General features: G+C 50.1%; 1 protein-coding gene across 1 annotated transcript in view; it reads left to right on the forward strand.

The window, feature by feature from the left end:
* Positions 1 to 27,775, forward strand: part of vwa2 (von Willebrand factor A domain containing 2) — an 89,980-nt gene that overhangs the window by 38,522 nt on the left and 23,683 nt on the right. Inside the window, exon 13 of the mRNA XM_059948006.1 lies at positions 4,860 to 4,982. Within this exon, the coding sequence (XP_059803989.1) occupies positions 4,860 to 4,982 (123 nt within the window). The remainder of the gene's footprint in view (positions 1 to 4,859; positions 4,983 to 27,775) is intronic.

Consider the following 27,775-nt stretch of genomic DNA (forward strand, 5'->3'; position numbering starts at 1 on the left):
TCCCGTAGCCTGTTGGTCCTGGCTTTAATGTTGTGGTACCGTTTGCCAGATGGAAGCAGCTGAAACAGTTTATGGTTGGGGTGACTGGTGTCCCCGGTGATCTCCCAGGCCTTCCTGCTGAAGTAAATGTCCTCAATGTCCTCACATTCACAGATGTGCTGGGCTGTCCATACCACTCTCTGCAGTGCCCAGTGATCAAGGTTGGTGCAGTTCCTGTACCAGGCAGTGATACAGCCAGTCAGGATGCTCTCAATGGTACCCCCGTAGAAGGTCTTGAGGATTTGTCTATCAAAGCCTTTCAATGTTTGATAGGTTTCACTGAGATCCCCCCTCATGCTTCAGAATTCCAGAGAGTACAAACCCAGAACCATCAAATGGGGCAAGTATGTTAACCCTTTCATTTCCAGAATCGTTCTTTTGAACCTCTCTGGACCCTCTCCAATGTTTTTTCTTAGATAAGTGACGCAAAATTGCTCACAATTCCCCAAGTGCTGTCTGGCCAATGCCATATAAAGCCTCAGCATTACATATTTTCTGTTATGCTCTTGTCCTCTTGAAATAAATACTAACATTGCCTTTCTTACTACCAACTCAACTTAAAAAGAGAGAATGAGTTAATCTTTCTCCACCCTTGATTTTTTTTCACTCACTTGCAGCCAGGTTTGTTGTCATTGGAACAACCTACTGCACTCCTCTAGCTGAGAACTCTTGTAAGACTTCAGTTTTGGACAGTGTCAGCACTCAATGCCTCGACAGATCTGGCAGATAATATCAACAATGCATTTATTGTAAATCTATCAGCAAGTTATAATAAAGTTCAAGAAGCCATTGGCACACCGACCTTCAGTGTTAATACTCAAACTAAACATTATCAACAGAAATATATAAAATGCAGGTGAACTAATATTGGTGCACAGACAAAAGGAAATTTAAAATAAAAGTTAGCAGATGGTAACTGCAATAAGGACACATAACTGAATTACACATCTGGAACTAGAAATAGACTTGGATAGTTTGTGGTCTCAAAGTGACATGGGGAAGTATCACATACTGAATATAACCAGACTAATATTAGGAAGCATTTCTTTACACAGGGTTGTGGACACATGGAACAAACTACCTAGTTGTGTCGTTGAGAGAGGTACCTTAGGGATGTTCAACTCTAAACTAATTAGTTATTTCAATACACTATGTGAATAGAAATTTGGCAAACTTTGTTGGACCAATTGGCTGGTTCTCATCAAAAACTTTGTAATGTTCTAGTGTTCTTAAAAAGAGGTAATTTGCTAATCAGTAATGAGATTCAAATGTATAAGAATAAGTAATTTCCTAATCAGTCATAAGTTCCAAGAGTGTAACTTATTGACACTAAACAAGCAGGAAGTGGAATTCTATCTCATTAAATGAGTGAGTCTCCATACCTTCTTTCATCTTACAAGTTACCAAGGACTGTGAGCCTTCCCATTTTCTCATTCGTATACCAAAAGTCAGGAAGTATGATTCTAAATCTCTCCACTTCTCCCTCTTTTTTAAGACCTATTTTAAATTCAAAGTAACACACTGTTGAAAAATTATAGTGAACTGATTTGTTGGCTTGTTATGTGCCATGTCGTATGACATCAGAAATCATGGTTCTTCCATGACCATGATTGTTCTTGACAGACTTTTCTACAGAAGTGGTTTGCCGTTCCCTCCTTCTGGGCAGTGTCTTTTACTAGACCGATGACCCCAAATATTATTGATACCCTTCAGAGGCTGTCTGTCTGGCATCAGTAGTCGCATAACCAGGACTTGTGATATACACCATCTGCTCATACGACCGTCTGCCACCTGCTCCCATAGCTTCATGTGACCCTGAACAGTGGGGAGGGGGCCACTGAGCAGGTGCTACACCTTGCTAAATTGTGACCTGCAGGCTGGCAGAGGGAAGGAGTGCCTTACATCTCCTTTGGTAGAGAAGTATCTCCATCCAAGTAAACGGATTTATCAAAGTAAGTTGGATGTGGAATACAACAGAGAAGTTTAGATTTGGTAGGTTATGTTGAGGTGATTTTCCTACTCTAAGATTACATTTCACAAATGATATTTAGATAACTATTGGTATCAATTTGTCTTGTAATCACAATAACTTTGAGTTAAATAAATGCATCAGTTAATTATTTTATACCTCCAACATATTTTTCCTTCTGATGTTATTCAGTCATCTTGAGCACAACTTTATGGTAAAAGTGACCAGGCTGAATCTTCCACAAAGAGCAATTCCAACTTTTATGGTTCTTGGTAGAAGTAAATGAGTAGACTATATTCTAACCAGGGAGAAAATTCAAAAATCAGATGTGCAAACGAACGTTGGAGTCATTGTACAGAATGTACATGGATGAGAGGTGTATGGAGGGATATGGGCCAGATGCAGGTCAGTGGGACTAGGCAGAAAAAATGGTTCAGCACAGCCAAGAAGGGCCAAAAGGCCTGTATCTGTGCTGTAATGTTCTATGGTTCTAATTCCCTGAAGGTTAACTTACAGGTTGAGTCAGTGATGAGGAAGGAAAATGCAATGTTAGCATTCATTTCAAGAGGTCTAGAACATAACAGCAAGGATGTAATAATGCTGAGGCTTTATAAGGTATTGCTCAGAATGCACAGAGTATTGTGAGCAGTTTTGCGCCGCTTATCTAAAATGTGCTGGCATTGCGGCGAGTCTAGAGGAGGTTCACGAGAATGATTCTGAGAATGTAAGTGTTAATGTATGTGGAGTGTTTGATGTCTCTGGGCCGTTGGAGTTCAGAAGAATGAGGGGGATTTCACTGAAACCTGTTGAATATTCAAAGACCTAGAAAGAGTGGATCTGGAGGGCACTTTTCCTCGAGGAGCAGAGTGTGTAGTCTCAGAATAAGGAGACATCGATTGAGAATAGAGAAGTGGATGAAGTTTCTTTAGCCAGATGGTGGTGAATCTATGGAGGCCAAGTCATTGAGTATATTTAAAGTGTAGGTTGATAGGTACATGATTAGTCAGGGTGCCAAAGGTTATGGAGAGAAGGGAGGAGAATAGAATTGAGAGGGGCAATAAATCATCCATGGTGCAGTCATGGAGTAGACTCAATAGGTAAATGACCTAATTCTGTTTCTAAGTCTTATGGTCTGTTTGACTAGTTGGAAAGGCATCACAATATGGCTACTACATTCAGTAGTAAAAAAGTGATAGTTTTAAAATGAAGTATAAAGTTATTGACCAAGAATATTTCTTGCATTTTTTCCAAAATGGGTGTGTAACAGGCTATGCAGGCTAGCTGACCTCTTTATTTAAAATAAGGAATGAATATAATCAGGACATTGTCATGGTGTTTCCAGACCTTTAGTCTGAGCAACAGCATTGCCAGTTCAGTAATTTAACCTCTACTATGATCCTCGCTGTGAGCTGACCATGTTTATAAGATTGCAATATGAATGCTCCTTTAACTCTCATTACACAAGCCCGTATAGCAGAATTGCTCAGTGATTTCATGCATTGAAAGGAGAATCAACACCACCTTGCCAATCCAGAATGGAACTGTAATGGGCCAGTTTGTAAAGGCGTTGCAATGTCATATGGTAAACCAGTTGGGGCTACTTTAAAACCAGAGGAGCTATTTGATCCCGCTGAATTTGTTGCACTGTGTTATTAGTGGTTAATGACAACAAAACATGTTTTGAAAATGTGTTTAGTGTGTGAGGATTTTTACCTTTGATCTTTTTTGACTTTGCAACGTGCTCTTTTCTCGGAAAGTATAGGCTTGCACTTCAAAAGTTGAAGCCTTTTTGAACTTAGAGATAACTTTGAATCTGTCTCTTAACCTGAGTTTACTTTACAGTTTAGATCTTTAAAAGAAGGACGTCTACTTTAAGAACTGTACAAGCCACAGTATGTCATTTGAATTATGTGTTCTGGAGCTTGCATATTTCTAGTGCATTTATATAAGCAGAAGAGTAATGCTGTGTGTGCATTGTCTGTGCTACAGTTTGAATAATAATTTCTTACATAACTGCACATTTCTTTTTGTCATTATTTGAAAACACAGGAAAGTGCTTTTACGGACACATATCTTTTGTTTTGGATGGACCATGGTTTTCTTAATAATTGCAACTAGAATAAATAGGTAACTTTTTTAATTAAAAGGTCCTCTACAAATTCGATCTAATAAATTATGGAGCCAGCTTATAATCAAATGTATTCCATGAGAAAAATTGCCTGGTGCAGGTGTGCTAAACAGCACACATTAATGTACTTGATCATTTGCCAGATCAGGTAGAGCCTGATCGATATTGAGACTTGTATGAACCTAGCTTTTATACAACGTTTTAGTGAAAAACATTCATAACTCCAATGGGAATCACTAGCACATTCTACTGACCATCATGGTGTTTCAAAACACAGTGAACTAAAGATTATTATTTTCTATAAATGCAAGTTCAAATCATAATCCTATATATAAGGATATATTTGTGCTGATGTCAAGTGTTTTCACTGATTCAACTCAATAATTGTGATTAATTACTCTGCAGTTTTCAATCCCTTTTGTGGATTGAATAGGATGCTTATTGTTTCAGTCAATTGATTAATGTTGGAATATATTACATGAATTCCCAACCCCGCCACCTTCTTTTCAAAGTTAAAGGCTGGTCGGATTTAAGGATTAGGGTGGTTTATTACCTAGAGAAAAGAGATGACAACAGCACGTAAAAGAGATGGCTTACGATAGAGAAATGGAATGCATGGGAAAGATAAGAGCTGATTCGGAAGGTGATGAACGTAAGGAATTACATCAGTGGAAAATATTTTGACACTGTTTTGGTGAACATGTTTCTGCATTATTTTAACAGTGGCCAAGCAGCCAGTCAACTTGTGCAAACCTAATCCATGTATGAACGGTGGGGAATGCATACTTCATGCTGGAAGATACCATTGTGAGTGTGAAGGCTGGGAGGGAGTCCACTGTGAACACAGTAAGTATTCAGCTCAACTGCAGCGTTGTTAAACCCTCGGTCTGAGCATTAACGTGGGACAATAAACCATTCCGTCATATGCAGTGTTCATCAGGTCACTTATCTCTAGATCAGCCAGGAGTGAAGTTTCAGCCCCAGCCACTGGCTTCAATGTAATGACTTGCCAGTGCAGATCTGTACTGGTGAGGTTATTGTTGTGATTTTTAACCGCCCTCAACTCAATGACTATGTAGATAAACAGAAAGAATGCACAAAGCTCCACAAATCAAAAGATGAGAAAAACAACAAAGCATTTGAACCGATCCATAAATTAGCCTGATGTGTACTGAATTGAAAGTGGATCCAAAGGCCATGCAGAAATATTCTTCATAATTCAAAGAATTTTGTAGTGTGTTTGGAAATTTCAAAGTGTCTTCTCCACTTGCTGAGAGTGGTGAATTCATAAGTTGATAATTCATAAACACTTCATACTTGCTTCATGGGAGGATATTTACATTTTATTTACAATTTTATTGACCGTAAAATGCATAATCTGTGGTAATCTGTGGTTATGAAGACATTTTATAAAACGCAACTAATTTATTTTCCATTTTTAAAAGTTATTTTATAATTCAACTATTTGGGAATCTCAATGGTTCAGCATCTCACTCAGTTGGTGTTGTTTGCTGTCTTCTCCCGAAGCTCACCAAAGATCGAGACCCCGCATTTCCCTGAAATTCACCAGGGACCAGATCACCACACTTCCCTGAAACTCACCAGAGACCTGGTCCCCACTCTTCTCAGAAACTCACCAGAGACCTGGTCCCCACTCTTCTCAGAAACTCACCAGGGACCTGGTCCCCACTCTTCTCAGAAACTCACCAGGGACCTGGTCCCCACACTTCCCTCAAACTCACCAGGGACCTGATCACCACACTTCCCTAAAACTCACCAGGGACCGGATCACCACACTTCCCTCAAAGTCACCAGGGACCCGATCACCACACTTCCCTCAAAGTCACCAGGGACCCGATCACCACACTTCCCTCAAACTCACCAGGGACCCGATCACCACACTTCCCTCAAACTCACCAGGGACCTGATCACCACATTTCCCTCAAACTCACCAGGGACCTGATCACCACACTTTCCTCAAACTCACCAGAGACCTGATCACCACACTTTCCTCAAACTCACCAGGGACATGATCACCACACTTCCCTCAAACTCACCAGGGACCCGATCACCACACTTCCCTCAAACTCACCAGGGACCCGATCACCACACTTCCCTCAAACTCACCAGGGACCTGATCAACACACTTCCCTCAAACTCACCAGGGACCTTATCACCACACTTCCCACAAACTCACCAGGGACCTGATCACCACACTTCTCTGAAACTCTCCCAGGACATGGTCACCACACTTTCCTCAAACTCACCAGGGACCTGATCACCACACTTAAGTAAAGCTCACCAGGGACCTGATCACTACTCTTTCCTCAAACTCACCAGGGACCTGATCACCACACTTCCCTCAAACTCACCAGGGACCTGATCACTACACTTCATTAAAACTCACCAGGGACATGATCAGTACACTTTCTTCAAACTCACCAGGGACCTGATCACCACACTTTCCTCAAACTCACCAGGGACATGATCACCACACTTCCCTCAAACTCACCAGGGACCCGATCACCACACTTCCCTCAAACTCACCAGGGACCGGATCACCACACTTCCCTCAAACTCACCAGGGACCTGATCTCCACACTTTCCTCAAACTCACCAGGGACATGATCACCACACTTCCCTGAAACTCACCAGGGACCTGATCACCACACTTCCCTCAAACTCACCAGGGACATGATCACCACACTTCCCTCAAACTCACCAGGGACCCGATCACCACACTTCACTCAAACTCACCAGGGACCCGATCACCACACTTCCCTCAAACTCACCAGGGACCCGATCACCACACTTCCCTCAAACTCACCAGGGACCCTATCACCACACTTCCCACAAACTCACCAGGGACATGATCAGTACACTTTCTTCAAACTCACCAGGGACCTGATCACCACACTTTCCTCAAACTCACCAGGGACATGATCACCACACTTCCCTCAAACTCACCAGGGACCAGATCACCACACTTCCCTCAAACTCACTAGGGACCCGATCACCACACTTCCCTCAAACTCACCAGGGACCCGATCACCACACTTCCCTCAAACTCACCAGGGACCCGATCACCACACTTCCCTTAAACTCACCAGGGACCGGATCTCCACACTTTCCTCAAACACACCAGGGACCCGATCACCACACTTCCCTCAAACACACCAGGGACCAGATCACCACACTTCCCTCAAACTCACTAGGGACCCGATCACCACACTTCCCTCAAACTCACCAGGGACCCGATCACCACACTTCCCTCAAACTCACCAGGGACCCGATCACCACACTTCCCTCAAACTCACCAGGGACCGGATCTCCACACTTTCCTCAAACACACCAGGGACCCGATCACCACACTTCCCTCAAACTCACCAGGGACCAGATCACCACACTTCCCTCAAACTCACTAGGGACCCGATCACCACACTTCCCTCAAACTCACCAGGGACCGGATCTCCACACTTTCCTCAAACACACCAGGGACCCGATCACCACACTTCCCTCAAACTCACCAGGGACCTGATCTCCACACTTTCCTCAAACTCACCAGGGACATGATCACCACACTTCCCTGAAACTCACCAGGGACCTGATCACCACACTTCCCTCAAACTCACCAGGGACCTGATCACCACACTTCCCTCAAACTCACCAGGGATCCGATCACCACACTTTCCTCAAACTCATCAGGGACCCAATTACCACACTTCCCTCAAACTGACCAGGGACCTGATCACCACATTTCCCTCAAACCCACCAGAGACCTGGTCCCCACTCTTCTCTGAAACTCTCCAGGGACCTGATCACCACACTTCCCTGAAACTCACCAGGGACCTGATCACCACACTTCCCTCAAACTCACCAGGGACCTGATCACTACACTTCATTAAAACTCACCAGGGACATGATCAGTACACTTTCTTCAAACTCACCAGGGACCTGATCACCACACTTTCCTCAAACTCACCAGGGACATGATCACCACACTTCCCTCAAACTCACCAGGGACCAGATCACCACACTTCCCTCAAACTCACTAGGGACCCGATCACCACACTTCCCTCAAACTCACCAGGGAACCGATCACCACACTTCCCTCAAACTCACCAGGGACCGGATCTCCACACTTTCCTCAAACACACCAGGGACCCGATCACCACACTTCCCTCAAACTCACCAGGGACCTGATCTCCACACTTTCCTCAAACTCACCAGGGACATGATCACCACACTTCCCTGAAACTCACCAGGGACCTGATCACCACACTTCCCTCAAACTCACCAGGGACCTGATCTCCACACTTTCCTCAAACTCACCAGGGACATGATCACCACACTTCCCTGAAACTCACCAGGGACCTGATCACCACACTTCTCTCAAACTCACCAGGGACCTGATCACCACACTTCCCTCAAACTCACCAGGGACCCGATCACCACACTTCCCTCAAACTCACCAGGGACCCGATCACCACACTTCCCTCAAACTCACCAGGGACCCGATCACCACACTTCCCTCAAACTCACCAGGGACCCTATCACCACACTTCCCACAAACTCACCAGGGACCTGATCACCACACTTTCCTCAAACTCACCAGGGACCCGATCACCACAGTACACTCAAACTCACCAGGGACCCGAACACCACACCCCTCAAACTCACCAGGGACCTGATCACCACACTTTCCTCAAACTCACCAGGGACATGATCACCACACTTCCCTCAAACTCAACAGGGACCTGATCACCACACTTCCCTGAAACTCACCAGGGACCAGATCACCACACTTCCCTCAAACTCACCAGGGACCCGATCACCACACTTCCCTCAAACTCACCAGGGATCCGATCACCACACTTCCCTCAAACTCATCAGGGACCCAATTACCACACTTCCCTCAAACTGACCAGGGACCTGATCACCACATTTCCCTCAAACCCACCAGAGACCTGGTCCGCACTCTTCTCTGAAACTCTCCAGGGACCTGATCACCACACTTCCCTGAAACTCACCAGGGAGCTGATCACCACACTTCCCTCAAACTCACCAGGGACCTGATCACCACACTTCTCTGAAACTCTCCCAGGACATGGTCACCACACTTTCCTCAAACTCACCAGGGACCTGATCACCACACTTAAGTAAAGCTCACCAGGGACCTGATCACTACTCTTTCCTCAAACTCACCAGGGACCTGATCACCACACTTCCCTCAAACTCACCAGGGACCTGATCACTACACTTCATTAAAACTCACCAGGGACATGATCAGTACACTTTCTTCAAACTCACCAGGGACCTGATCACCACACTTTCCTCAAACTCACCAGGGACATGATCACCACACTTCCCTCAAACTCACCAGGGACCAGATCACCACACTTCCCTCAAATTCACTAGGGACCCGATCACCACACTTCCCTCAAACTCACCAGGGACCCGATCACCACACTTCCCTCAAACTCACCAGGGACCGGATCACCACACTTCCCTCAAACTCACCAGGGACCTGATCTCCACACTTTCCTCAAACTCACCAGGGACATGATCACCACACTTCCCTGAAACTCACCAGGGACCTGATCACCACACTTCCCTCAAACTCACCAGGGACATGATCACCACACTTCCCTCAAACTCACCAGGGACCCGATCACGACACTTCACTCAAACTCACCAGGGACCCGATCACCACACTTCCCTCAAACTCACCAGGGACCCGATCACCACACTTCCCTCAAACTCACCAGGGACCCTATCACCACACTTCCCACAAACTCACCAGGGACATGATCAGTACACTTTCTTCAAACTCACCAGGGACCTGATCACCACACTTTCCTCAAACTCACCAGGGACATGATCACCACACTTCCCTCAAACTCACCAGGGACCAGATCACCACACTTCCCTCAAACTCACTAGGGACCCGATCACCACACTTCCCTCAAACTCACCAGGGACCCGATCACCACACTTCCCTCAAACTCACCAGGGACCCGATCACCACACTTCCCTTAAACTCACCAGGGACCGGATCTCCACACTTTCCTCAAACACACCAGGGACCCGATCACCACACTTCCCTCAAACTCACCAGGGACCAGATCACCACACTTCCCTCAAACTCACTAGGGACCCGATCACCACACTTCCCTCAAACTCACCAGGGACCCGATCACCACACTTCCCTCAAACTCACCAGGGACCCGATCACCACACTTCCCTCAAACTCACCAGGGACCGGATCTCCACACTTTCCTCAAACACACCAGGGACACGATCACCACACTTCCCTCAAACTCACCAGGGACCAGATCACCACACTTCCCTCAAACTCACTAGGGACCCGATCACCACACTTCCCTCAAACTCACCAGGGACCGGATCTCCACACTTTCCTCAAACACACCAGGGACCCGATCACCACACTTCCCTCAAACTCACCAGGGACCTGATCTCCACACTTTCCTCAAACTCACCAGGGACATGATCACCACACTTCCCTGAAACTCACCAGGGACCTGATCACCACACTTCCCTCAAACTCACCAGGGACCTGATCACCACACTTCCCTCAAACTCACCAGGGATCCGACCACCACACTTTCCTCAAACTCATCAGGGACCCAATTACCACACTTCCCTCAAACTGACCAGGGACCTGATCACCACATTTCCCTCAAACCCACCAGAGACCTGGTCCCCACTCTTCTCTGAAACTCTCCAGGGACCTGATCACCACACTTCCCTGAAACTCACCAGGGACCTGATCACCACACTTCCCTCAAACTCACCAGGGACCTGATCACTACACTTCATTAAAACTCACCAGGGACATGATCAGTACACTTTCTTCAAACTCACCAGGGACCTGATCACCACACTTTCCTCAAACTCACCAGGGACATGATCACCACACTTCCCTCAAACTCACCAGGGACCAGATCACCACACTTCCCTCAAACTCACTAGGGACCCGATCACCACACTTCCCTCAAACTCACCAGGGAACCGATCACCACACTTCCCTCAAACTCACCAGGGACCGGATCTCCACACTTTCCTCAAACACACCAGGGACCCGATCACCACACTTCCCTCAAACTCACCAGGGACCTGATCACCACATTTCCCTCAAACCCACCAGAGACCTGGTCCGCACTCTTCTCTGAAACTCTCCAGGGACCTGATCACCACACTTCCCTGAAACTCACCAGGGAGCTGATCACCACACTTCCCTCAAACTCACCAGGGACCTGATCACCACACTTCTCTGAAACTCTCCCAGGACATGGTCACCACACTTTCCTCAAACTCACCAGGGACCTGATCACCACACTTAAGTAAAGCTCACCAGGGACCTGATCACTACTCTTTCCTCAAACTCACCAGGGACCTGATCACCACACTTCCCTCAAACTCACCAGGGACCTGATCACTACACTTCATTAAAACTCACCAGGGACATGATCAGTACACTTTCTTCAAACTCACCAGGGACCTGATCACCACACTTTCCTCAAACTCACCAGGGACATGATCACCACACTTCCCTCAAACTCACCAGGGACCAGATCACCACACTTCCCTCAAATTCACTAGGGACCCGATCACCACACTTCCCTCAAACTCACCAGGGACCCGATCACCACACTTCCCTCAAACTCACCAGGGACCGGATCACCACACTTCCCTCAAACTCACCAGGGACCTGATCTCCACACTTTCCTCAAACTCACCAGGGACATGATCACCACACTTCCCTGAAACTCACCAGGGACCTGATCACCACACTTCCCTCAAACTCACCAGGGACATGATCACCACACTTCCCTCAAACTCACCAGGGACCCGATCACGACACTTCACTCAAACTCACCAGGGACCCGATCACCACACTTCCCTCAAACTCACCAGGGACCCGATCACCACACTTCCCTCAAACTCACCAGGGACCCTATCACCACACTTCCCACAAACTCACCAGGGACATGATCAGTACACTTTCTTCAAACTCACCAGGGACCTGATCACCACACTTTCCTCAAACTCACCAGGGACATGATCACCACACTTCCCTCAAACTCACCAGGGACCAGATCACCACACTTCCCTCAAACTCACTAGGGACCCGATCACCACACTTCCCTCAAACTCACCAGGGACCCGATCACCACACTTCCCTCAAACTCACCAGGGACCCGATCACCACACTTCCCTTAAACTCACCAGGGACCGGATCTCCACACTTTCCTCAAACACACCAGGGACCCGATCACCACACTTCCCTCAAACTCACCAGGGACCAGATCACCACACTTCCCTCAAACTCACTAGGGACCCGATCACCACACTTCCCTCAAACTCACCAGGGACCCGATCACCACACTTCCCTCAAACTCACCAGGGACCCGATCACCACACTTCCCTCAAACTCACCAGGGACCGGATCTCCACACTTTCCTCAAACACACCAGGGACACGATCACCACACTTCCCTCAAACTCACCAGGGACCAGATCACCACACTTCCCTCAAACTCACTAGGGACCCGATCACCACACTTCCCTCAAACTCACCAGGGACCGGATCTCCACACTTTCCTCAAACACACCAGGGACCCGATCACCACACTTCCCTCAAACTCACCAGGGACCTGATCTCCACACTTTCCTCAAACTCACCAGGGACATGATCACCACACTTCCCTGAAACTCACCAGGGACCTGATCACCACACTTCCCTCAAACTCACCAGGGACCTGATCACCACACTTCCCTCAAACTCACCAGGGATCCGACCACCACACTTTCCTCAAACTCATCAGGGACCCAATTACCACACTTCCCTCAAACTGACCAGGGACCTGATCACCACATTTCCCTCAAACCCACCAGAGACCTGGTCCCCACTCTTCTCTGAAACTCTCCAGGGACCTGATCACCACACTTCCCTGAAACTCACCAGGGACCTGATCACCACACTTCCCTCAAACTCACCAGGGACCTGATCACTACACTTCATTAAAACTCACCAGGGACATGATCAGTACACTTTCTTCAAACTCACCAGGGACCTGATCACCACACTTTCCTCAAACTCACCAGGGACATGATCACCACACTTCCCTCAAACTCACCAGGGACCAGATCACCACACTTCCCTCAAACTCACTAGGGACCCGATCACCACACTTCCCTCAAACTCACCAGGGAACCGATCACCACACTTCCCTCAAACTCACCAGGGACCGGATCTCCACACTTTCCTCAAACACACCAGGGACCCGATCACCACACTTCCCTCAAACTCACCAGGGACCTGATCTCCACACTTTCCTCAAACTCACCAGGGACGTGATCACCACACTTCCCTGAAACTCACCAGGGACCTGATCACCACACTTCCCTCAAACTCACCAGGGACCTGATCTCCACACTTTCCTCAAACTCACCAGGGACATGATCACCACACTTCCCTGAAACTCACCAGGGACCTGATCACCACACTTCTCTCAAACTCACCAGGGACCTGATCACCACACTTCCCTCAAACTCACCAGGGACCCGATCACCACACTTCCCTCAAACTCACCAGGGACCCGATCACCACACTTCCCTCAAACTCACCAGGTACCCGATCACCACACTTCCCTCAAACTCACCAGGGACCCTATCACCACACTTCCCACAAACTCACCAGGGACCTGATCACCACACTTTCCTCAAACTCACCAGGGACCCGATCACCACAGTACACTCAAACTCACCAGGGACCCGAACACCACACCCCTCAAACTCACCAGGGACCTGATCACCACACTTTCCTCAAACTCACCAGGGACATGATCACCACACTTCCCTCAAACTCAACAGGGACCTGATCACCACACTTCCCTGAAACTCACCAGGGACCTGATCACCACACTTCCCTCAAACTCACCAGGGACCCGATCACCACACTTCCCTCAAACTCACCAGGGACCCGATCACCACACTTCCCTCAAACTCACCAGGGACCCAATCACCACACTTCCCTCAAACTCACCAGGGACCCTATCACCACACTTCCCTCAAACTCAGCAGGGACCCGATCACCACACTTCCCTCAAACTCACCAGGGACCGGATCTCCACACTTTCCTCAAACGCACCAGGGACCTGATCACCACACTTCCCTCAAACTCACCAGGGACCTGATCTCCACACTTTCCTCAAACTCACCAGGGGCATGATCACCACACTTCCCTGAAACTCATCAGGGACCTGATCACCACACTTCCCTCAAACTCACCAGGGACCTGATCACCACACTTCCCTCAAACTCATCAGGGACCCAATTACCAGACTTCCCTCAAACTGACCAGAGACCTGATCACCACATTTCCCTCAAACCCACCAGAGACCTGGTCCCCACTCTTCTCTGAAACTCTCCAGGGACCTGATCACCAGACTTCCCTGAAACTCACCAGGGACCTGATCACCACACTTCCCTCAAACTCACCAGGGACCTGATCACTACACTTCTCTGAAACTCTCCCAGGACATGGTCACCACCCTTTCCTCAAACTCACCAGGGACCTGATCACCACACTTAAGTAAAGCTCACCAGGGACCTGATCACTACACTTCATTAAAACTCACCAGGGACATGATCAGTACACTTTCTTCAAACTCACCAGGGACCTGATCACTACACTTCTCTGAAACTCTCCCAGGACATGGTCACCACCCTTTCCTCAAACTCACAAGGGACCCAATCACCACACTTCCCTCAAACTCACCAGGGACCCGATCACCACACTTCCCTCAAACTCACCAGGGACCGGATCTCCACACTTTCCTCAAACGCACCAGGGACCTGATCACCACACTTCCCTCAAACTCACCAGGGACCTGATCTCCACACTTTCCTCAAACTCACCAGGGGCATGATCACCACACTTCCCTGAAACTCACCAGGGACCTGATCACCACACTTCCCTCAAACTCACCAGGGACCCGATCACCACACTTCCCTCAAACTCACCAGGGACATGATCAGTACACTTTCGTCAAACTCACCAGGGACCTGATCACCACACTTTCCTCAAACTCACCAGGGACATGATCACCACACTTCCCTCAAACTCACCAGGGACCAGATCACCACACTTCCCTCAAACTCACTAGGGACCCGATCACCACACTTCCCTCAAACTCACCAGGGACCCGATCACCACACTTCCCTCAAACTCAACAGGGACCCGATCACCACACTTCCCTCAAACTCACCAGGGACCGGATCTCCACACTTTCCTCAAACACACCAGGGACCCGCTCACCACACATCCCTCAAACTCACCAGGGACCAGATCACCACACTTCCCTCAAACTCACTAGGGACCCGATCACCACACCTCCCTCAAACTCACCAGGGACCCGATCACCACACTTCCCTCAAACTCACCAGGGACCGGATCTCCACACTTTCCTCAAACACACCAGGGACCCGATCACCACACTTCCCTCAAACTCACCAGGGACCCGATCACCACACTTCCCTCAAACTCACCAGGGATCCGATCACCACACTTCCCTCAAACTCATCAGGGACCCAATTACCACACTTCCCTCAAACTGACCAGGGACCTGATCACCACATTTCCCTCAAACCCACCAGAGACCTGGTCCGCACTCTTCTCTGAAACTCTCCAGGGACCTGATCACCACACTTCCCTGAAACTCACCAGGGAGCTGATCACCACACTTCCCTCAAACTCACCAGGGACCTGATCACCACACTTCTCTGAAACTCTCCCAGGACATGGTCACCACACTTTCCTCAAACTCACCAGGGACCTGATCACCACACTTAAGTAAAGCTCACCAGGGACCTGATCACTACTCTTTCCTCAAACTCACCAGGGACCTGATCACCACACTTCCCTCAAACTCACCAGGGACCTGATCACTACACTTCATTAAAACTCACCAGGGACATGATCAGTACACTTTCTTCAAACTCACCAGGGACCTGATCACCACACTTTCCTCAAACTCACCAGGGACATGATCACCACACTTCCCTCAAACTCACCAGGGACCAGATCACCACACTTCCCTCAAACTCACTAGGGACCCGATCACCACACTTCCCTCAAACTCACCAGGGACCCGATCACCACACTTCCCTCAAACTCACCAGGGACCGGATCTCCACACTTTCCTCAAACACACCAGGGACCCGATCACCACACTTCCCTCAAACTCACCAGGGACCTGATCTCCACACTTCCCTGAAACTCACCAGGGACCTGATCACCACACTTCCCTGAAACTCACCAGGGACCTGATCACCACACTTCCCTCAAACTCACCAGGGACATGATCACCACACTTCCCTCAAACTCACCAGGGACCCGATCACCACACTTCACTCAAACTCACCAGGGACCCGATCACCACACTTCCCTCAAACTCACCAGGGACCCGATCACCACACTTCCCTCAAACTCACCAGGGACCCTATCACCACACTTCCCACAAACTCACCAGGGACATGATCAGTACACTTTCTTCAAACTCACCAGGGACCTGATCACCACACTTTCCTCAAACTCACCAGGGACATGATCACCACACTTCCCTCAAACTCACCAGGGACCAGATCACCACACTTCCCTCAAACTCACTAGGGACCCGATCACCACACTTCCCTCAAACTCACCAGGGACCCGATCACCACACTTCCCTCAAACTCAACAGGGACCCGATCACCACACTTCCCTCAAACTCACCAGGGACCGGATCTCCACACTTTCCTCAAACACACCAGGGACCCGATCACCACATTTCCCTCAAACTCACCAGGGACCAGATCACCACACTTCCCTCAAACTCACTAGGGACCCGATCACCACACTTCCCTCAAACTCACCAGGGACCCGATCACCACACTTCCCTCAAACTCACCAGGGACCGGATCTCCACACTTTCCTCAAACACACCAGGGACCCGATCACCACACTTCCCTCAAACTCACCAGGGACCTGATCTCCACACTTTCCTCCATCTCACCAGGGACATGATCACCACACTTCCCTGAAACTCACCAGGGACCTGATCACCACACTTCCCTCAAACTCACCAGGGACCTGATCACCACACTTCCCTCAAACTCACCAGGGATCCGATCACCACACTTTCCTCAAACTCATCAGGGACCCAATTACCACACTTCCCTCAAACTCACCAGGGACCCGATCACCACACTTCCCACAAACTCACCAGGGACCCTATCACCACACTTCCCACAAACTCACCAGGGACATGATCAGTACACTTTCGTCAAACTCACCAGGGACCTGATCACCACACTTCCCTCAAACTCACCAGGGACCCGATCACCACACTTCCCTCAAACTCACCAGGGACCCAATCACCACACTTCCCTCAAACTCACCAGGGACCCTATCACCACACTTCCCTCAAACTCAGCAGGGACCCGATCACCACACTTCCCTCAAACTCACCAGGGACCGGATCTCCACACTTTCCTCAAACGCACCAGGGACCTGATCACCACACTTCCCTCAAACTCACCAGGGACCTGATCTCCACACTTTCCTCAAACTCACCAGGGGCATGATCACCACACTTCCCTGAAACTCATCAGGGACCTGATCACCACACTTCCCTCAAACTCACCAGGGACCTGATCACCACACTTCCCTCAAACTCATCAGGGACCCAATTACCAGACTTCCCTCAAACTGACCCAGGGACCTGATCACCACATTTCCCTCAAACCCACCAGAGACCTGGTCCCCACTCTTCTCTGAAACTCTCCAGGGACCTGATCACCAGACTTCCCTGAAACTCACCAGGGACCTGATCACCACACTTCCCTCAAACTCACCAGGGACCTGATCACTACACTTCTCTGAAACTCTCCCAGGACATGGTCACCACCCTTTCCTCAAACTCACCAGGGACCTGATCACCACACTTAAGTAAAGCTCACCAGGGACCTGATCACTACACTTCATTAAAACTCACCAGGGACATGATCAGTACACTTTCTTCAAACTCACCAGGGACCTGATCACTACACTTCTCTGAAACTCTCCCAGGACATGGTCACCACCCTTTCCTCAAACTCACTAGGGACCCAATCACCACACTTCCCTCAAACTCACCAGGGACCCGATCACCACACTTCCCTCAAACTCACCAGGGACCGGATCTCCACACTTTCCTCAAACGCACCAGGGACCTGATCACCACACTTCCCTCAAACTCACCAGGGACCTGATCTCCACACTTTCCTCAAACTCACCAGGGGCATGATCACCACACTTCCCTGAAACTCACCAGGGACCCGATCACCACACTTCCCTCAAACTCACCAGGGACATGATCAGTACACTTTCGTCAAACTCACCAGGGACCTGATCACCACACTTTCCTCAAACTCACCAGGGACATGATCACCACACTTCCCTCAAACTCACCAGGGACCAGATCACCACACTTCCCTCAAACTCACTAGGGACCCGATCACCACACTTCCCTCAAACTCACCAGGGACCAGATCACCACACTTCCCTCAAACTCACTAGGGACCCGATCACCACACCTGCCTCAAACTCACCAGGGACCCGATCACCACTCTTCCCTCAAACTCACCAGGGACCGGATCTCCACACTTTCCTCAAACACACCAGGGACCCGATCACCACACTTCCCTCAAACTCACCAGGGACCCGATCACCACACTTCCCTCAAACTCACCAGGGATCCGATCACCACACTTCCCTCAAACTCATCAGGGACCCAATTACCACACTTCCCTCAAACTGACCAGGGACCTGATCACCACATTTCCCTCAAACCCACCAGAGACCTGGTCCGCACTCTTCTCTGAAACTCTCCAGGGACCTGATCACCACACTTCCCTGAAACTCACCAGGGAGCTGATCACCACACTTCCCTCAAACTCACCAGGGACCTGATCACCACACTTAAGTAAAGCTCACCAGGGACCTGATCACTACTCTTTCCTCAAACTCACCAGGGACCTGATCACCACACTTCCCTCAAACTCACCAGGGACCTGATCACTACACTTCATTAAAACTCACCAGGGACATGATCAGTACACTTTCTTAAAACTCACCAGGGACCTGATCACCACACTTTCCTCAAACTCACCAGGGACATGATCACCACACTTCCCTCAAACTCACCAGGGACCAGATCACCACACTTCCCTCAAACTCACTAGGGACCCGATCACCACACTTCCCTCAAACTCACCAGGGACCCGATCACCACACTTCCCTCAAACTCACCAGGGACCGGATCTCCACACTTTCCTCAAACACACCAGGGACCCGATCACCACACTTCCCTCAAACTCACCAGGGACCTGATCTCCACACTTCCCTGAAACTCACCAGGGACCTGATCACCACACTTCCCTGAAACTCACCAGGGACCTGATCACCACACTTCCCTCAAACTCACCAGGGACATGATCACCACACTTCCCTCAAACTCACCAGGGACCCGATCACCACACTTCACTCAAACTCACCAGGGACCCGATCACCACACTTCCCTCAAACTCACCAGGGACCCGATCACCACACTTCCCTCAAACTCACCAGGGACCCTATCACCACACTTCCCACAAACTCACCAGGGACATGATCAGTACACTTTCTTCAAACTCACCAGGGACCTGATCACCACACTTTCCTCAAACTCACCAGGGACATGATCACCACACTTCCCTCAAACTCACCAGGGACCAGATCACCACACTTCCCTCAAACTCACTAGGGACCCGATCACCACACTTCCCTCAAACTCACCAGGGACCCGATCACCACACTTCCCTCAAACTCACCAGGGACCGGATCTCCACACTTTCCTCAAACACACCAGGGACCCGATCACCACACTTCCCTCAAACTCACCAGGGACCAGATCACCACACTTCCCTCAAACTCACTAGGGACCCGATCACCACACTTCCCTCAAACTCACCAGGGACCCGATCACCACACTTCCCTCAAACTCACCAGGGACCGGATCTCCACACTTTCCTCAAACACACCAGGGACCCGATCACCACACTTCCCTCAAACTCACCAGGGACCTGATCTCCACACTTTCCTCCATCTCACCAGGGACATGATCACCACACTTCCCTGAAACTCACCAGGGACCTGATCACCACACTTCCCTCAAACTCACCAGGGACCTGATCACCACACTTCCCTCAAACTCACCAGGGATCCGATCACCACACTTTCCTCAAACTCATCAGGGACCCAATTACCACACTTCCCTCAAACTCACCAGGGACCCGATCACCACACTTCCCTCAAACTCACCAGGGACCCTATCACCACACTTCCCACAAACTCACCAGGGACATGATCAGTACACTTTCGTCAAACTCACCAGGGACCTGATCACCACACTTTCCTCAAACTCACCAGGGACATGATCACCACACTTCCCTCAGACTCACCAGGGACCAGATCACCACACTTCCCTCAAACTCACTAGGGACCCGATCACCACACTTCCCTCAAACTCACCAGGGACCCGATCACCACACTTCCCTCAAACTCAACAGGGACCTGATCACCAGACTTCCCTGAAACTCACCAGGGACCTGATCACCACACTTCCCTCAAACTCACCAGGGACCTGATCACTACACTTCATTAAAACTCACCAGGGACATGATCAGTACACTTTCTTCAAACTCACCAGGGACCTGATCACCACACTTTCCTCAAACTCACCAGGGACCCGATCACTACACTTCCCTCAAACTCACCAGGGACCCGATCACCACACTTCCCTCAAACTCACCAGGGATCCGATCACCACACTTCCCTCAAACTCATCAGGGACCCAATTACCACACTTCCCTCAAACTGACCAGGGACCTGATCACCACATTTCCCTCAAACCCACCAGAGACCTGGTCCGCACTCTTCTCTGAAACTCTCCAGGGACCTGATCACCACACTTCCCTGAAACTCACCAGGGAGCTGATCACCACACTTCCCTCAAACTCACCAGGGACCTGATCACCACACTTCTCTGAAACTCTCCCAGGACATGGTCACCACACTTTCCTCAAACTCACCAGGGACCTGATCACCACACTTAAGTAAAGCTCACCAGGGACCTGATCACTACTCTTTCCTCAAACTCACCAGGGACCTGATCACCACACTTCCCTCAAACTCACCAGGGACCTGATCACTACACTTCATTAAAACTCACCAGGGACATGATCAGTACACTTTCTTCAAACTCACCAGGGACCTGATCACCACACTTTCCTCAAACTCACCAGGGACATGATCACCACACTTCCCTCAAACTCACCAGGGACCAGATCACCACACTTCCCTCAAACTCACTAGGGACCCGATCACCACACTTCCCTCAAACTCACCAGGGACCCGATCACCACACTTCCCTCAAACTCACCAGGGACCGGATCTCCACACTTTCCTCAAACACACCAGGGACCCGATCACCACACTTCCCTCAAACTCACCAGGGACCTGATCTCCACACTTTCCTCAAACTCACCAGGGACATGATCACCACACTTCCCTCAAACTCACCAGGGACCTGATCACCACACTTCCCTCAAACTCACCAGGGACATGATCACCACACTTCCCTCAAACTCACCAGGGACCCGATCACCACACTTCACTCAAACTCACCAGGGACCCGATCACCACACTTCCCTCAAACTCACCAGGGACCCGATCACCACACTTCCCTCAAACTCACCAGGGACCCTATCACCACACTTCCCACAAACTCACCAGGGACATGATCAGTACACTTTCTTCAAACTCACCAGGGACCTGATCACCACACTTTCCTCAAACTCACCAGGGACATGATCACCACACTTCCCTCAAACTCACCAGGGACCAGATCACCACACTTCCCTCAAACTCACTAGGGATCCGATCACCACACTTCCCTCAAACTCACCAGGGACCCGATCACCACACTTCCCTCAAACTCACCAGGGACCCGATCACCACACTTCCCTCAAACTCACCAGGGACCGGATCTCCACACTTTCCTCAAACACACCAGGGACCCGATCACCACACTTCCCTCAAACTCACCAGGGACCAGATCACCACACTTCCCTCAAACTCACTAGGGACCCGATCACCACACTTCCCTCAAACTCACCAGGGACCCGATCACCACACTTCCCTCAAACTCACCAGGGACCGGATCTCCACACTTTCCTCAAACACACCAGGGACCCGATTACCACACTTCCCTCAAACTCACCAGGGACCTGATCTCCACACTTTCCTCCATCTCACCAGGGACATGATCACCACACTTCCCTGAAACTCACCAGGGACCTGATCACCACACTTCCCTCAAACTCACCAGGGACCTGATCACCACACTTCCCTCAAACTCACCAGGGATCCGATCACCACACTTTCCTCAAACTCATCAGGGACCCAATTACCACACTTCCCTCAAACTGACCAGGGACCTGATCACCACATTTCCCTCAAACCCACCAGAGACCTGGTCCCCACTCTTCTCTGAAACTCTCCAGGGACCTGATCACCAGACTTCCCTGAAACTCACCAGGGACCTGATCACCACACTTCCCTCAAACTCACCAGGGACCTGATCACTACACTTCATTAAAACTCAACAGGGACATGATCAGTACACTTTGTTCAAACTCACCAGGGACCTGATCACCACACTTTCCTCAAACTCACCAGGGACATGATCACCACACTTCCCTCAAACTCACCAGGGACCAGATCACCACACTTCCCTCAAACTCACTAGGGACCCGATCACCACACTTCCCTCAAACTCACCAGGGAACCGATCACCACACTTCCCTCAAACTCACCAGGGACCGGATCTCCACACTTTCCACAAACACACCAGGGACCCGATCACCACACTTCCCTCAAATTCACCAGGGACCTGATCTCCACACTTTCCTCAAACTCACCAGGGACATGATCACCACACTTCCCTCAAACTCACTAGGGACCCGATCACCACACCTCCCTCAAACTCACCAGGGACCCGATCACCACACTTCCCTCAAACTCACCAGGGACCGGATCTCCACACTTTCCTCAAACACACCAGGGACCCGATCACCACACTTCCCTCAAACTCACCAGGGACCCGATCACCACACTTCCCTCAAACTCACCAGGGATCCGATCACCACACTTCCCTCAAACTCATCAGGGACCCAATTACCACACTTCCCTCAAACTGACCAGGGACCTGATCACCACATTTCCCTCAAACCCACCAGAGACTGGTCCGCACTCTTCTCTGAAACTCTCCAGGGACCTGATCACCACACTTCCCTGAAACTCACCAGGGAGCTGATCACCACACTTCCCTCAAACTCACCAGGGACCTGATCACCACACTTCTCTGAAACTCTCCCAGGACATGGTCACCACACTTTCCTCAAACTCACCAGGGACCTGATCACCACACTTAAGTAAAGCTCACCAGGGACCTGATCACTACTCTTTCCTCAAACTCACCAGGGACCTGATCACTACACTTCATTAAAACTCACCAGGGACATGATCAGTACACTTTCTTCAAACTCACCAGGGACCTGATCACCACACTTTCCTCAAACTCACCAGGGACATGATCACCACACTTCCCTCAAACTCACCAGGGACCAGATCACCACACTTCCCTCAAACTCACTAGGGACCCGATCACCACACTTCCCTCAAACTCACCAGGGACCCGATCACCACACTTCCCTCAAACTCACCAGGGACCGGATCTCCACACTTTCCTCAAACACACCAGGGACCCGATCACCACACTTCCCTCAAACTCACCAGGGACCTGATCTCCACACTTTCCTCAAACTCACCAGGGACATGATCACCACACTTCCCTGAAACTCACCAGGGACCTGATCACCACACTTCCCTCAAAATCACCAGGGACATGATCACCACACTTCCCTCAAACTCACCAGGGACCCGATCACCACACTTCACTCAAACTCACCAGGGACCCGATCACCACACTTCCCTCAAACTCACCAGGGACCCGATCACCACACTTCCCTCAAACTCACCAGGGACCCTATCACCACACTTCCCACAAACTCACCAGGGACATGATCAGTACACTTTCTTCAAACTCACCAGGGACCTGATCACCACACTTTCCTCAAACTCACCAGGGACATGATCACCACACTTCCCTCAAACTCACCAGGGACCAGATCACCACACTTCCCTCAAACTCACTAGGGACCCGATCACCACACTTCCCTCAAACTCACCAGGGACCCGATCACCACACTTCCCTCAAACTCACCAGGGACCCGATCACCACACTTCCCTCAAACTCACCAGGGACCGGATCTCCACACTTTCCTCAAACACACCAGGGACCCGATCACCACACTTCCCTCAAACTCACCAGGGACCAGATCACCACACTTCCCTCAAACTCACTAGGGACCCGATCACCACACTTCCCTCAAACTCACCAGGGACCCGATCACCACACTTCCCTCAAACTCACCAGGGACCGGATCTCCACACTTTCCTCAAACACACCAGGGACCCGATCACCACACTTCCCACAAACTCACCAGGGACCTGATCTCCACACTTTCCTCCATCTCACCAGGGACATGATCACCACACTTCCCTGAAACTCACCAGGGACCTGATCACCACACTTCCCTCAAACTCACCAGGGACCTGATCACCACACTTCCCTCAAACTCACCAGGGATCCGATCACCACACTTTCCTCAAACTCATCAGGGACCCAATTACCACACTTCCCTCAAACTGACCAGGGACCTGATCACCACATTTCCCTCAAACCCACCAGAGACCTGGTCCCCACTCTTCTCTGAAACTCTCCAGGGACCTGATCACCACACTTCCCTCAAACTCACCAGGGACCTGATCACTACACTTCATTAAAACTCACCAGGGACATGATCAGTACACTTTCTTCAAACTCACCAGGGACCTGATCACCACACTTTCCTCAAACTCACCAGGGACATGATCACCACACTTCCCTCAAACTCACCAGGGACCTGATCACCACACTTTCCTCAAACTCACCAGGGACATGATCACCACACTTCCCTCAAACTCACCAGGGACCCGATCACCACACTTCCCACAAACTCACCAGGGACATGATCAGTACACTTTCGTCAAACTCACCAGGGACCTGATCACCACACTTTCCTCAAACTCACCAGGGACATGATCACCACACTTCCCTCAAACTCACCAGGGACCAGATCACCACACTTCCCTCAAACTCACTAGGGACCCGATCACCACACTTCCCTCAAACTCACCAGGGACCCGATCACCACACTTCCCTCAAACTCAACAGGGACCCGATCACCACACTTCCCTCAAACTCACCAGGGACCGGATCTCCACACTTTCCTCAAACACACCAGGGACCCGATCACCACACTTCCCTCAAACTCACCAGGGACCAGATCACCACACTGCCCTCAAACTCACTAGGGACCCGATCACCACACCTCCCTCAAACTCACCAGGGACCTGATCACCACACTTCCCTCAAACTCACCAGGGACCGGATCTCCACACTTTACTCAAACACACCAGGGACCCGATCACCACACTTCCCTCAAACTCACCAGGGACCCGATCACCACAATTCCCTCAAACTCACCAGGCATCCGATCACCACACTTCCCTCAAACTCATCAGGGACCCAATTACCACACTTCCCTCAAACTGACCAGGGACCTGATCACCACATTTCCCTCAAACCCACCAGAGACCTGGTCCGCACTCTTCTCTGAAACTCTCCAGGGACCTGATCACCACACTTCCCTGAAACTCACCAGGGAGCTGATCACCACACTTCCCTCAAACTCACCAGGGACCTGATCACCACACTTCTCTGAAACTCTCCCAGGACATGGTCACCACACTTTCCTCAAACTCACCAGGGACCTGATCACCACACTTAAGTAAAGCTCACCAGGGACCTGATCACTACTCTTTCCTCAAACTCACCAGGGACCTGATCACCACACTTCCCTCAAACTCACCAGGGACCTGATCACTACACTTCATTAAAACTCACCAGGGACCCGATCACCACACTTCCCTCAAACTCACCAGGGACCGGATCTCCACACTTTCCTCAAACGCACCAGGGACCCGATCACCACACTTCCCTCAAACTCACCAGGGACCTGATCTCCACACATTCCTCCATCTCACCAGGGACATGATCACCACACTTCCCTGAAACTCACCAGGGACCTGATCACCGCACTTCCCTCAAACTCACCAGGGACCTGATCACCACACTTCCCTCAAACTCACCAGGGATCCGATCACCACACTTTCCTCAAACTCATCAGGGACCCAATTACCACACTTCCCTCAAACTGACCAGGGACCTGATCACCACATTTCCCTCAAACCCACCAGAGACCTGGTCCCCACTCTTCTCTGAAACTCTCCAGGGACCTGATCACCAGACTTCCCTGAAACTCACCAGGGACCTGATCACCACACTTCCCTCAAACTCACCAGGGACCTGATCACTACACTTCATTAAAACTCACCAGGGACATGATCAGTACACTTTCTTCAAACTCACCAGGGACCTGATCACCACACTTTCCTCAAACTCACCAGGGACATGATCACCACACTTCCCTCAAACTCACCAGGGACCAGATCACCACACTTCCCTCAAACTCACTAGGGACCCGATCACCACACTTCCCTCAAACTCACCAGGGAACCGATCACCACACTTCCCTCAAACTCACCGGGGACCGGATCTCCACACTTTCCTCAAACACACCAGGGACCCGATCACCACACTTCCCTCAAACTCACCAGGGACCTGATCTCCACACTTTCCTCAAACTCACCAGGGACATGATCACCACACTTCCCTGAAACTCACCAGGGACCTGATCACCACACTTCCCTCAAACTCACCAGGGACCTGATCTCCACACTTTCCTCAAACTCACCAGGGACATGATCACCACACTTCCCTGAAACTCACCAGGGACCTGATCACCACACTTCTCTCAAACTCACCAGGGACCTGATCACCACACTTCCCTCAAACTCACCAGGGACCCGATCACCACACTTCCCTCAAACTCACCAGGGACCCGATCACCACACTTCCCTCAAACTCACCAGGGACCCGATCACCACACTTCCCTCAAACTCACCAGGTACCCTATCACCACACCTCCCACAAACTCACCAGGGACCTGATCACCACACTTTCCTCAAACTCACCAGGGACCTGATCACCACAGTACCCTCAAACTCACCAGGGACCCGAACACCACACCCCTCAAACTCACCAGGGACCTGATCACCACACTTTCCTCAAACTCACCAGGGACATGATCACCACACTTCCCTCAAACTCACCAGGGACCTGATCACCACACTTCCCTGAAACTCACCAGGGACCTGATCACCACACTTCCCTCAAACTCACCAGGGACCCGATCACCACACTTCCCTCA

The sequence above is a fragment of the Hypanus sabinus genome, chromosome 22 (genome assembly GCF_030144855.1).
Source record: "Hypanus sabinus isolate sHypSab1 chromosome 22, sHypSab1.hap1, whole genome shotgun sequence".
Taxonomy (NCBI): domain Eukaryota; kingdom Metazoa; phylum Chordata; class Chondrichthyes; order Myliobatiformes; family Dasyatidae; genus Hypanus; species Hypanus sabinus.